The 14,567-nt window shown below is 43.0% G+C and overlaps 1 protein-coding gene across 11 annotated transcripts in view; it reads left to right on the top strand.

Moving 5' to 3' along the window:
- LOC105690810 (tight junction protein ZO-1) overlaps nt 1-14,567 on the top strand; it is a 71,119-nt gene that overhangs the window by 50,666 nt on the left and 5,886 nt on the right. For all 11 annotated transcript variants that reach the window (XM_048660334.1, XM_048660333.1, XM_048660335.1 and 8 more), the window contains 9 exons: nt 11,485-11,654; nt 12,235-12,437; nt 12,514-12,945; nt 13,030-13,096; nt 13,188-13,338; nt 13,443-13,594; nt 13,684-13,978; nt 14,066-14,237; nt 14,328-14,553. In XM_048660334.1, coding sequence (XP_048516291.1) covers nt 11,485-11,654; nt 12,235-12,437; nt 12,514-12,945; nt 13,030-13,096; nt 13,188-13,338; nt 13,443-13,594; nt 13,684-13,978; nt 14,066-14,237; nt 14,328-14,553 — 1,868 coding nt within the window. The remainder of the gene's footprint in view (nt 1-11,484; nt 11,655-12,234; nt 12,438-12,513; nt 12,946-13,029; nt 13,097-13,187; nt 13,339-13,442; nt 13,595-13,683; nt 13,979-14,065; nt 14,238-14,327; nt 14,554-14,567) is intronic.

Raw genomic sequence — 14,567 nt, 5'->3', positions numbered from 1 at the left:
GCAAAGAGAACCCCAGCAGATGGTCTCTGGGAACATTGCGGTCGGAACGGAACCGACGGTACCTCGCAGGTTCGGACAGGTCGTTGGAATTTCTTGATGTGTTTGAACCTGCGCGATCACATCGGAATCCGAGATGGATCTGGGTCAGCTTCTCGGTACCTGGGCGGGCTACCGATCGTTCGGTTTTTCTTTCCTCTGCTCCCCTTTTTTTTTGGGTCTCCAGGACGCGTTCGTCCCATGTGCAAAAATTAGCGAGGCAAAGTGGACGGAAAATTCCGTCCCCGAAACGGAAATCGCAGCCCCCCCTCCCCTGCGTTCGGCGGTAGACTTTTCGACCGGGAACTGAAAAGAAAAAAAAGAGAATGAAAGAAAAAGGCAGAGAAGCGGACGGCTAGCTCGTTTGACCGATCGGTGCAGCCGTTTCGTAAGCCTCTTTTTTTTTTTAGTTTCAGAGGTACGATAGCCAGGCGATGGACGTAATCGTTTCTTTAAATTTTCCGGTATCACGAAGGTGTACAACGCTAATGGCGATGAGTGCCTATAATTGATATGTTCGAGGCACGAGCTCTTCGGACGGTAATTCCATCTCGTGCGTACACATCATCCGATGGCGCAGATGCTGCTGTTGCCGCTGCTGCCGCTGCTGCAGGTATAGCGCAAATGGATAAATATTCAGATGAGACACCTTCGGCGCTGTAAGTGGATTGGTAATATTAACTTCTGAAGAAATTTTCAATGCCGAACTACCATTTGTCAAATACCAGCAAAGGTGGAGTGCAGGGAGAGTCGGATTCCTAAATGGACGCGACGAAACGATCTTTTATTCTTATCGATGCTATCGCCACCCCCCAGTTCCGCACATTATATCGTACCTATGCCGAGATATCGCGCGAAACCAACGCCCGCGTCAGCTAAAAGGAAGGCAAAGTGTTATAATATAATGTAAGGACGGAAAGCGCATACACACGTATCTGGTGGTCACGTTCCATCGAGAGGTACTCTGACCTGAATTCAAGAGGAATGAACGTAGCATATCACGCGTACGGTGGGAGTGCTCGGAAGCTACCGAAATTGTTCTGATCTACAAAGTTTTTCGATTTTTTTTTTCTTTTTTCACCGTTTTGTGATAAAGAAAAAAAAAATTCCCCAGCTAACGAACGTCATTACCTGTCGATTCTGGATCCGGTCGACTCTTTCTCCTTTTCTTTCATTCTATTATCGGACGATCTAATTACGACTTTCTGAATTTATGCAAAGGACGTAGAAATGTGTACCACAGTTTTACACGTAATACATATGTATAGGCATCTACTCACGACGCGTTCCGTTTCACTGCAGAGTAAATATTTCTTGAATTGAATGAATATGCTCGGGGCTGAATATAATCAACGTCCACAGTATAGAAACAACTTTCAACTGGACAAATTTTCGTTAAAAATATCCACCACATTTACAATATATTTTACGTATATAATATGCGTGTTTACTCGCGAGCGCAGCTGTGGTTTGTCATGTGCTACACTTGTAGTAAATTGTGCGGTTTAAGTATTCACAAATCGAACAATCTGGTTCGGTGTAACCGCGACACACGCGCGGCATGCGCCAACTTTTCCCGTATATCCACGTCAACATTTTTCACGGATTTATGGGACGCGCGAAAGTTTCCAATGGGAATAACGAATATCGACCTACGAAAATCGCATCTCCTTTCTAATTTTAGTATCCCTATTTGTTTCCTCGATCGAATCAACTGCCGATCTGAATTAACCTGAGCGGAGAAAAAAAGTAATCGGGGAAAGTGTTTGAAAAGAGTTTTGGGGACACGTTAAATCTATATCATCGATTTTGCAAATATGACGGACAGCCATTATCACCGCATAAAATCTAGTTGGCTAGTAATTTTCGTAGCTAATTCCCATGAATTATCAGTTAATTATACACGTGCGATCATATTATAGGAAATAAACATTTTTTTTCATACTCGTTCGAGGCGCAGGGGGCGCCAAATTAGGATATTCATGCCCTCGAGGGAAAAAATGTCCTATACGTATCACACGGCTCTCCGGATTCTCATGTATGCAGATAAAGTCGTAGCGATTTTACGGGCGAGTGAGAGCGTCGAACGATCAACGCGGCGAAGGAGGTGAGCGAGCGCGCTGTCTTCTTACGGTACGGAGAGAGGCTGCAGGCGGCGGCGAACGCTCGATTCCCGATGCCGATGCCGATGCCGATGCAGGTTGCCTTGCCGCGTCCTTGTCGATTTGTTACGTCATCGGACGTTGCCTCTTACATTACCCGTTCAAGATTATTTCCTAGTGTTACATTACCACCGACAACGTACCTGGATACCCCTGACAAATCGAACGCGTGCGTTTAACAATACTTGCACTTCGTCGTGCTAATCAATTCGCAGATCCCTCGAATCGAGAACTTTGTTGAGAAAAATCGAGAATCGGCAGCGAGTCCTTTATTTTTCTTTCTTTCTATTTTTTTGTTAGGATCTCGCAGCATCTCACTTTCTCCTTTCACGTTAGCCCAGCTTTGTTTGGAGTTTGGAACGACGTTGCGTTACATCGACGATGTGATGAAAATGAACGATCGAAGAAAAATCTAGGAAATATTTTCCACCGCATTCGCGATCTTATAAAGCCGGTGGGGGATCTTGCGCAAGGATCAAGATCGTGCGGTCGGTGCAAATTGCGGTGCGATCGCCCCGGAACCGCGAACAGAATTATGAATTCTTGATCGATCGGCTAGATTATTTTCAAAAGGACCTATTGACACTGGGGTATAGATTCTCACGGTTCATTTTCAGCTCATCTTAATTCCCCGCTGAGCCCGCCCGACGACGTAAAAAACGCCTCTCGGTTCACCTCGAACGTCATCTAGATCGGCCGCACGCTCATGTCCTCCCGGTATCCGAACGCTAATTTCTAAAGCAAATTCAATATACGTAGAATATAAATAAATTTAATTATCAATTAACCGGCTCCTAACGCCGCAAAAAGCAGGCAATGATCCTCCTGTATAGGTATCTACTTTTCACCGTTGCAACAGGTTGGTCTGTACGAGAATATAACGTAATACAATAAAGGCGTGTAAAAAATTGTTGGTCACGAACGCGATTCCGAACAGGTATTACTCGTGTACGTATGTACGTGTACGTCTGTTGGGTGTGCACGCCTTCTCTGTCTACAAGGATAAATAGTAGCGCGGCGGTGCACACCTAGCGGAATAATGTGGGTTAGGGTAATCCTATCCATCGCTCCTGCGGAGGCTGCTGCGTAACCGTTGAGAGCTATAAACGAGGAGTTAACTTTTATATATATATGTATAGATATGTATGTGTACGGTATAAACTACGACTAGGTGCATCGTGAGTGTAAGTCGTGTATACATCGCTGTACGCGGCGTGTGTATGTATAAGGTGAACGGAGAACGCAAAGCAGAGCGGCGGTGGTAGCGCGTCGTCGAGCGAAGACCATTTCAACGATATACGGTACACGCGGTACGCGGTATATTTATACGAAACCTGCAACGAGGAGGAGACCCATGAGAACTACTCGCGGAGAAAACACCCTCGCCGTTCGTCGCTATACCTGTGTGCACTCCGCTGGTATTATACTATACGTATATACGCTTGTACGTATTATACTTGTGTACGATACGAAGCTCGACCTTTTGCACGACGCGGATGAAATATCGCTGAACGAACCGCTGAACCTATTCTAAGTAAGAGTCAGCTCCTTTTCTAGCCGCTGCATTATTAAGGCCATTTATATTTACTGTGAGATCGAAAAGTACGTGCGAAAATTCAATTTTTTTCTCGCCAAACGTGCTCCTCACTGTGTTTCCGCACATTCCTATATAAGCACGTTTTATGCGCACTACGAAAAGTCGTCTTTTGGGCCGAGTCGAAAAATTGACGACAGAAAATTTACCGATCGTTCTCGACGAGTGTACAATAACTGTATGAGTATCTCTGCGCGTAATTTCAGTGACGAATGGGATTCGTGGAATTTATTTCGAAATTTTCTAATTCTCATCCCGATCGATGCAACCGAGGCTAAAGCAGCACACACGTCGTACGAGAAAGTGGTTATTAAATATAGCATGTATTTGTCTTCTTCTAATACCGCAACGTGATGTGGAGCTAATCGCTCGGACTGGATGTACCTACGTTTCGTCTCGAAGTATTGCGTTTTTAATGGTGGGTTAGGTATACGATTAATTGGTGGGCGTGGGTGGAGCGCGTTAATTATTCCACGACATAGGTATACGAGCTCCTCCTTTTTTCCACGTGAAAAAAAAAAGATCGCGCACGTAACACGGGCGTACGAATTACCTACGTCGTTGCAAGTGTTGGTTTTGGAAAAAAAAAAAAAAAAAAATGGATAATCGAACAACGTAAGATGTCAATATCCTAAAGCCGATGTCTACCCTATGGGGAATTTGAATTTCTCGTTTATTTTATAGAATAGAAAAATTGAAATCTTCTTTTTTTCTCAATTTTTTAAATCGTCGACGAATGCTCGTATAAATTTCTCCGTCGCAGCGGCAGCAGCAGCAGCGTTAGTACGGTAGTAGGTTACACCTTGCCAGTCTTTCATCATTTCGTTTACAGTACATATAAAATTATAATCGATCTGCTTTGGCGCCACTATTAATAAATTATTCATACATCATTATACGACTCGATACGTTATTTTCACACCGCTCGTTCGTTTAGTTTTTCTTGTTGTACCGTCGTTATTATCACTGGTTTCTTTCTTTTTTTTTCTTCATTTATTTCAGATTTTTTGTACCAGTGAATAACATCACGTAGGATATACTTGCATTTGAACTTTAGAAAAACTGTGTCTACGATTCGACGAATTCCTTGCTGTCGCGTTCCTCCGTCTGTGCAAATTTAAACGATTTGAAATTCGCGTTGGCTAATTATCTAGCCAATCAATCAGTATTTCGCGCAGAGATTACCTGTATATTAATCCGTATTATAATTACTCATTTTTTTTTTTTACTCACGATCATTTTATTGCCCGGAATGCGAAATAACCGGTGAGTTCGAACGACGTTTGAGGAAATACGTAAATATGAATATATACTGTTATATGGTACACAGGTATGTAACGTAATGATTTTCCACTTATTACCTATTTCTCCCGCGTATAGAGAATTTTCTATGTAATCGCGCAACATCGGTACAGTTGAGTGACTGTTAAATTGCGAAGAGTGGAGTTTATTTTCTTCGAAAATTGTGAACGCCGCACGGATCGAAACGGCAATTAATCGGCCCATTTACACTCGATAAATCATCGAGCGGTGATTAATCGCCCATTTTATTGTCCCCGCGCATCGGCTCGCGCTGCGCCATTCGCCGCGGCGCGGAGATCAGATTTCTCCGCATGCGGTGAGCAATTAAAGCTGCACCATTGAGAAATGAAATAGCTGCGGCGGCGGCGGCGGCGACGATCCTCCGCTCTCTACCCTCCTTTTTTTTTTTTTTCGCCCTCCACTTCGAAAAATCAGGGAGATCGCGGAGTGGGTCGTAAAAGCTCGACAAAAATTCGATACAACTTGGCGAAAACGTTATATAGGCTCTACGCGATGGGGGGAAAGCTCGCGCTTGTAGGTCTTCTACGTGTATACCTACTCAAGACCCTCACGCGAGCGACAATGCGAAGGTATCGTCTTACGTCATGCGGTGACTTTAATGACACGCAAGTGGGTAAACTCGTCATGCGGCGGTGCACTTTGCAGGTCTTATTATACGCATACATACGAGTATACCGAATGCACACGCACGCCACGCTGTACGTATATATGTATATTCATGGCGTAGTTTTTCATTTTTCTCTCTTTTTTTTCTGTTACTTTTTATTTTACACCACGAGCGCACCGTACGAGCCGCGTAATCGCATCGGGGAAATTGTTTTTGTCCAAGGAATTCGTGTCAGCTATTGTTTGAAAATTCTTCGAGGGGCTCGTTGCATATAGGAAATTGTATCAAATGTTATGCGTTTGAAATAAAATAGAATTGCAGTAAGAGTCTCCCGTGTCTCGGTCACGTCGGTCACATGGAAATAGAATACATACATACTGTATCAACGATTTTGTCACGTGGGGAAAGAAATCTGTGAAATTACTTTTTATGGTTTCACGATCGAATTTCCTTACCGATAGATAATAACGTGTAATTGAATAAAAGTTAGTCATGACCAAGTCCACCGGAATTAATCCATTTTATTGTTATGTGTAGTACGTATACACATATTTGAAAATTGGGTTTACCTGACGCGTGCGTAGAGTATTTTAGACGCATCGTACACGCATCCGAACAGACACATTACCTTGGGGTAGTATATTGGATTCGTGACGAAAATCTTTAGGCCTTGACGGAAAGAAGCCCCGTGCTTCTTTATTTTCACTTCCGGTCTCCCGGCTTCCATCGTTCCACAGAAATTGTAAGTACGTGCGCCGACCTCGGTCCCGATTGATCCGATTTTCATCGGCGCGAAAGAGAAGTTGGTATGATCGAAATAAAATAAGACTGAAAAAAAAAAAAGAAAAAAAATGGGAAAAATTTGAATACGGCCGAAGGAATCCGTTCACCGCGCGCCTCGCGTCATCGTCGTGGTTTCATAAATTTGTTATATTTTCATTGTGCATCGCATGTTACTAACTTCCTGTGCAGAACAATGAGCGCACGCGCTTACATACTGTCTCGGAATATCTACTCAACGCCGCGATAAAATCAGAGGGTGATTATAATTTTTATCTTTCAACTCCGCGCTTTGCAACGCCTTATAAGAACGCAGCGTACGGCTAATTCACCGCGCCGCAGATGCAAAGACGTGTCGGAGTTTTTTTTTCTTTTCTTCTTTAGCGAGGGAGGGGAAGAAAAGGATTTTTGTACAGGTGGGTATATATGAAGAGATATAATTCAACGAATGGTCGACGTCGATTGAAGCAGCATTGATTTATCGTCAGGTGTAATATACGGAGACGAAGTTACAAAGAGACGTGGACGAAACGCGTCGGGACGTATTTAAGTGAGATCGAGATTTATCGCGATCCTGCAGAACCACCGGCAGCGCTTCAACCTGCGATACGTGCACATAATGTGGGTACATATACCCCATGTACCTAGAAGGTAGTCCGTCGGAATGGTGTAGATGCGAAAAATATTTTCATCTCGCGAGCTTCGAAAATCCGTGTAGAATAAACGTATGAATATCGTCGTTATGTATACCGCATATAACCTATATACATACGTATCGGTACACGATCGGGAACATGATGTATGAAAAAATATTCTCATTTTTATTTTCTCTCGCGTTTATATTCCGCGGGTACGTACGTACGTACGTACTGGTTATTGATATGCGGATTTTGCATAATATGTAACAACGAAAGATGCAGAGTTTCTCAAGCTTAAATATTTGCATGCGATGAATTTGCGCAATGCAATATATATGTATACGATGTATATATACCTATATATAATAACGACGCGGCTGGAAGAGAAATATCGTACGTACGTACGTACATAGAGGTATACGCGGATTTTATTTATATCGATTCGCGATGTTTGCGCGAATCGAAACTGATATCGTACGTTATACGAATATTATAATCCAGGTGTATCCTATATAGTAGCTATGTAGGACCAACCTACGCAGGTATGTCATACGAACGGCGTACGTTATGCGACGTAGATAAGTCCAGGAGAAATCTGCTGACCAAATTGAACGGTCGACGACCAGAATTCACTGGAAATATCCATGTTCGCCGCGTTTGCTCGGTAACGTTGTTATAGGTATATCCTATCGTAGACGCAACTGTCGCCGTTGGACACATTTCAACATGCAAACGGTGCACCGGCTTTATCAAAGCTGAGGCAACTTTTCCTATAAACACTCTTACGATTAAACGATCGCGACGCGACGCGACGCGCGGCCTCGGATTAGCGCCTACGCCCGCATCATTGAGGACTTTATAAATCTCGTGACACCCTTTTATCACGGATTAATTTATGACGAAGAATTCTTTTACTTTGGTTACAATAAGCGCAACTAGCTACTTTATACATTTATACCGAACAAAAGACGTTACTGTCACGTTCGTGCGCTCGTGTTTCTTGGTATTTGAAATCATACGACGGTATGTTATACTCTACATGCTTAATTATACTCGCGACGTATGTTCGTCACCTTAAACCTAGAACAGTCGGGTTCCCAGGAAGAAACGCTGCAGTAATTCCTTAATTAACCGGGGAGGTATAATAAGTCGCATTCGTACACAACTCAATTCTTACAACGTACAATTTCGTAATTCGATTATAACTTTATCTCGCTCACATTGAACTTTGACTCTTTCGTTGAAGTTATTAACACGCCGGAAGTGTGAAGAGAGTCATTAGGCGTTTTTTTCTTCCAACTCTTTTTCTCCGTCGTACAAATCGCGCGATTAGCTTTTCTCCGATTCCATCGTATTTCACATGTATTTGAGATTAGCGATGCTCCGTAACGTTGACAGCCAAGATAAGTGATTAAAAACTCATCGTTCGAACGATTTTCGCGCTTAGCGGTCGCTGAAATCCGACACCGAGCAAGGACGCGAGGATCCAGGTGCGGGTATCGGAGACAGCCCTCGTATATTAACCCGATCTGTACGGCACCAAACGCGTTTCGTTTCGATGTCGTAGCGGTGAACGTGGCCAATTAAGTCTCGTCGATCGCCCAGGAGGCACGTTGCACTTGTGGGTGAAATCTGACCATAAACAGTATCCTCCTATCTTTACGGGGAAATGCGGCGTATCGTCACTGAAGTACCCACCTCTGCACCGTCTACACTGTACACGCCGTACCGATCCTACTCGAAAATCACGCGTCGTGATATAATACGCGACATCGCGTACACCCGGTGCGTGCGGAGAGATCAAAGCGAAACGATTATTCCTTTTAATAAATTATACTCGAAAACGATCCTCGTCAGCGATCGCATCCGTCTGGGTGTGTAATGGATGTTGAAAAAAAAAAAAAATTGCCTCTACGATTCTTTTTCTTTTTTCGAATACGATAAATGGCCGGATACCTATCATACGATTCGTATAGCTGAATTTATAGTATACTGTAGATACCTATTGTGTTATCGACACCGATCATGCCGCAGTGTATTATTATATAGGTATACGATATCGACCGCAAGTCAACCGCCGTAATCAACGAACTGTGTAACGCAGTAATCAGATTATATATTTATTAATATGATTTAATTGCCTTTTGCGGTTTTTCGTCCTTGTAGGACATTTTATCCCGTAACATGGATATACACTTGTAAGAATGCTGCGGCGCAATGTGCAACGATTTAAAAATCATTCAAATGACGCACTTGCATTATACATATATTGCATTGTAATGACGATGCACTAACGACGAACGATATTAACGCGATCATTAACGTATTAGCTTGATGATTCCGACATTATTTTTTTGCACGTAGCGACGGTTTTTAGTGCCAACGATTCAGGTGACATCATTATAGTTAATTTCTGTACAGTGTTCTGTTATAAACCCTACAGTACACACCGGTAACGGATACGATTATTACAACAAGTTGTAACTATATATATATATATATTTAAGTTTTACAGTTACGAAGAAGGCGGAGCCATCTGGCACCAAAGAACTACTTACGTTAGGTGTGCAGGATCATTAACGCGGCAAATTTACCCTAACTTTACCATAACAGTCATGGCGATATTTTTTAGTTCGGTCTCATTCAATCCTTGCATATTATGATTCTAGTTTGTCGCAGAAATCCTGTGCCCATATCACACCCGTACGGGTTGCTCCCGTGTTGTCGATTTTTTTTTTTTTTTTCTCCGGTTTTTTCATTTTTCAATTAGTAAAACCGTGGGAATGTACGCAATCACGCGGACACCGGCTACCGTACGTTGTTGTTGTCCGTATCTCCGTCCTCGTCCTCGGTCTAATGAAAGATGGAAAGAAAATTCATGGCTAAATCTCGTCACAGGTTATTCGTAATCTAATAGAGACGTGAACAGAGCCAAGAACAGGCAGTCGACCAGCAGCCACTGCACTTTTAAACATCTGGGGAACACGTGCATTAGTCACATCGCGGCGACGGGTACCGGCGTGCCAGTTTCGTCGCGAGCTGTACGGATAGTAGTTTTGATCCTTTAAGGCTCGAACGACGCGACGCCCGAAGCGGAGTTAAGATTATACCACGAATGCACGTGTTCAGGTTATCATCGACATTATCATTATCGTTATCATTATCATTGTCATCGAGTCATATTATACCCCATGGGCTGTAGGTACCACATATACACGCATCGAAGGAATTATGAACGAGTCGTCAAAGTATATCATAATGCGTATACGTACGTACGTACCTATAAATGCATCTGTACGTATATTCAAGCACAGACATCGTTCTGGAAAGTCTCATGGCAATGAGGACCGTAATCATATCGTATGCGAGATGATGCTGTGGCGCACGTCGTACCTTCGAGTGCGAGCAATAATCTCTGTAAGCTCCGCATTGAACACGTTATTATACACCATGTTCGTACGTGTACGTAATTTATGTGTATGCGGCAGATTGTTACGCACAATCTTTCACGAATTATCCATTGTTTGCTTTACGGAGCTGGCGCCAGAAGTTACAGGACACGGTGGATGTGGGTATAGAGCGTAGACTGGAAATGGAAATTGTGGTTGTTAGTTTTTTTTATCATTGTTTTTTTTTTCCTAACATTTTCTCATTCTTCGGACTCGACTATATTTCGTCTGTCTTCATAGCTTTTGTCTACTCGCGTTATGCGGTAACTGGATTATTTTGCAGAATATAAATTGTACGTGCAACCGGGCATTCCACCGTCGATGCAACGGAGTCTCCGTGAATTTACGTTTAAAATTTTTCTTCTCGAATAATAACACCGATAACGTCATATCTAAAAATATGATGTTTTTTTCCCACACAGTTTGGCCAGGGATGAATCACGTTGATCGGTTCAGCCGATCACATGAGATTATTAAAACTTATACGAATGATTGAAGAATCTTTGATTATGCTTGGTGTGCGGTTCGGATGTACGTAAATAACGCGGAATATAAATATGCATAATCGTATACACCTAGATGGGTGGGCGACACGCGGCAGCTCGTAAAATCAAGGATTTACAAGGTAGATCTTGATCGCCTCGCCTCGCGCCTCGCGCCTCGCCTTTTCCCTTCTCTATAGGCGCCTACCATAATTAGCGATAGTTAGAAAGTACGCGGCAGGTTATTTTACAACCGAATACGGAGGATGATGGAAGACGGACACGCGCTGATCTTTTTTTTTCTCATTTCTTTCGCGTTTTGTTCAATAATTTTTTACCCCCCTTTTTTCAACGTCTGACTCTTGGTTCGCCCGCGGATAAAATGACGCTCATGTTTCGATTCGATGTTTCAGGTCGGAGACAGAGGATGGGAGGTCCACCACGTTACTGTGACCAGAGTTCCCGGCTACGGATTCGGCATCGCCGTCTCTGGAGGTCGAGACAATCCCCATTTCACTAATGGAGATCCGGCGATCGCCATTTCTGATGTACTGAAGGCTGGTCCTGCGGAAGGGAAACTTCAGTAAGTCCGATATGGAATGGCATTTTCAAATAAAATTCACCGTAGTGAACAGATAAAAATCAGACTTATATTGCCTCGTCTATGATGTAAAAATTGCAAGGAAGATGTACGAGGTAAACTCTAAAACTCCGAAGAATATGACCAGTTATCTGGTTGTAATGGGATTTCAGTTCATCCTTGGTTTATTCCTATGCACAGCTCAGTATAGCTACATACATCCTTGCTATATACCTCGAGACTCTAGCTTAGGTCCTCCTAGATTTATCCGTTCTCCAGACTTCTACGACCGATAAATCTCTATTTCATTTGCATTTCTCAAGCTGAAAAGGTACGTGGAGAGTTTTGAGAGAAAGATAAAGAAAAAAAAAAAAATTCAACTCCCGAAGGATAAGAATCTGATCTCGAACGACGACCCTTATCCGTCGTAAATGCATATTATGCACCGCGCGCACCTAGAACGCATAAAATCGACTCCTCCTCGCTATTTCGCATTCTAATCTTTCTTCTATTTTCAATTGAATTTTTTGACGAATTTGCGAGCGTGCATGCAGTGATATTTTACTGTTTTCCACCTTTTCAGGGTGAACGATCGCATTATTTCCGCCAATGGTGTTTCTCTGGAAGGCGCGGATTACGGTGCAGCTGTCAGAGTTCTTCGGGACTCTGGATCCACGGTTCTTTTGGTCGTAAAACGTCGGGCCACCGCCAACGTTCCCGGATCACCGGGAAGTTCTGTGCCTCAAAGTCACAGGCTCACGTTAACCAGAAATAATAAAAAAGACGGTGAGTAAACGGGTTCCTCATCAACGATCGCGAGAATCGTCATTTTTCTCACTCGAAGAGATCACATTCTTTTCAGACTTTGGAATTATTCTGGGATGTCGTCTTTACGTGAGGGAAGTTACCCGAGAGGGAACCGGGGTCCGACCCGGAGATGTGCTGACGAGAATCAGTGGGGTAGCTGCCGAAAATATGAGCCTGAAGGAGGCGCGAAAACTGATGGATCAGTGCAAAGATCGGCTCTCAATAGTCGTGACGAGAGAAACTCCCGTATCTTCGCATTCGCATCAGCCAAGCAAAGGAGAGTCTGGTGAATACTTATCTGCAGCGAGTTACAGTAGCCAGAATCTCTACGTACCGCCACCCACCAGGCAGCCAATGGAAGATAAAAGTAATTTGGCACCAAGAGGAAGGTCTAGAGGTCCGCTTTTAGATGTTTCACTTAGTCAACTTGATCTCCCAGCTACTCCAACGGTCGATCCTCCCAGACCACCTCCGCCTAGACCGGAAGGTGAATTTCAAAGTTTCATACGAACAGTTTGAAAAAAACGTATACTGGATTATGATTTTTATGTCAAACGTTTGTAATTCGCAGATTATTATAGCTCGCGAAGACAGCTTTATGATGAAGATCCTCTCATTCAACGAACAAAACAACCAATGTAAGTGAAAGTAGTAGAGAAAATTTTTTGATCCGCTGAAATTAATTTTTGGTACTCTTTTTAGAACTGATTTTTTTTTTTTTATTCCCAGGCCAGATCCCAGGTTTATCACCTTTCAAAAGGAAGGCTCCGTTGGAGTACGATTAACCGGAGGAAACGAGACCGGGGTTTTTGTAACTGCGGTTCAACCGGGTAGTCCAGCTTCGCTACAAGGCTTACAACCAGGCGATAAAATACTCAAAGTATGAACAAAAACTTCATCGTGACTTTGATTCTATTATTCATCGTATTGTTCAGGTTTTTTTTGTTACCTCAATCGATGCAATTATTATTTTTAATGTTTCAGGTCAATGATATGGACATGAAAGGTGTGACTAGAGAAGAAGCTGTCTTGTTTTTACTCAGCCTTCAAGAACAAATTGATCTTATAGTGCAACATAGACGTCAAGAATATGATCAGATCGTTGCATCGGGGAGAGGTGATTCTTTCCACATAAAGTAAGTTCAAAGATAGTGTCTAACTTTATATTCAATTCATTACATTCGACATCCTCTGAAACACTTCTAACAATTGGCGATTGTTGTAGGACGCATTTTCATTACGAGCAACCTGAGAAAGGAGAGATGAGTTTTCGTTCAGGGGATGTGTTTCACGTTGTTGATACTTTGCACAATGGTGTAGTTGGCTCTTGGCAAGTTTTTCGCATCGGAAGAAATAACCAAGAAGTCCAGAAAGGAATTATACCTAACAAGGCTCGTGCAGAGGAATTGGCTACCGCTCAATTCAATGCTACAAAGAAGGAATTGAGTGCCAGCGAAAGCAGGGGTAGTTTCTTCAGGAGAAGACGTGGTAGTCACAGAAGATCCAAATCACTTGGCAGGGTATGCGGTCATTTTTAATACGGCAAGGCGCCAGCAGTTTTCCGAGCCACTTCAATTGATTTCATGGTTTTTGAACGCTTTTTCTAGGACCACTGGGACGACGTTGTCTTTTCCGATAGCGTAAGCAAGTTCCCGGCATATGAAAGAGTTGTTTTACGGCACCCTGGCTTTGTACGCCCCGTTGTTCTTTTTGGCCCAGTGGCTGATCTAGCCAGAGAAAAACTTCTCAAGGATTTCCCCGATAAATTCACATCCCCTCGTAAGTTTCTCATTTGGTGGTGCACATATTTTGCACTCGTTTACCGTTCGGGCTCAAAATATCTGTTACCCAAAAATATTTTCATTACAGAAATGGAGAGCCAGATGGATGAGAGCGGTGGGAAAAGCACCAAGTCCTCTGGAATCATTCGATTAAGTGCCATACGAGAAGTCATGGACAGAGGCAAACACGCGCTTCTAGACATTACACCAAACGCTGTCGACCGTTTAAACTACGCTCAATTCTATCCAATTGTAATATTTCTCAAGGCAGAAAACAAACAAACCATTAAAGAAATGCGTGCTGGGATACCAAAGTAAGTATTTTTAT

Source organism: Athalia rosae, chromosome 1 (genome assembly GCF_917208135.1).
Source record: "Athalia rosae chromosome 1, iyAthRosa1.1, whole genome shotgun sequence".
NCBI lineage: Eukaryota > Metazoa > Arthropoda > Insecta > Hymenoptera > Athaliidae > Athalia > Athalia rosae.
Note: the sequence above shows the minus strand (reverse complement) of the source record. Positions and strands in the feature narration are given on the sequence as shown.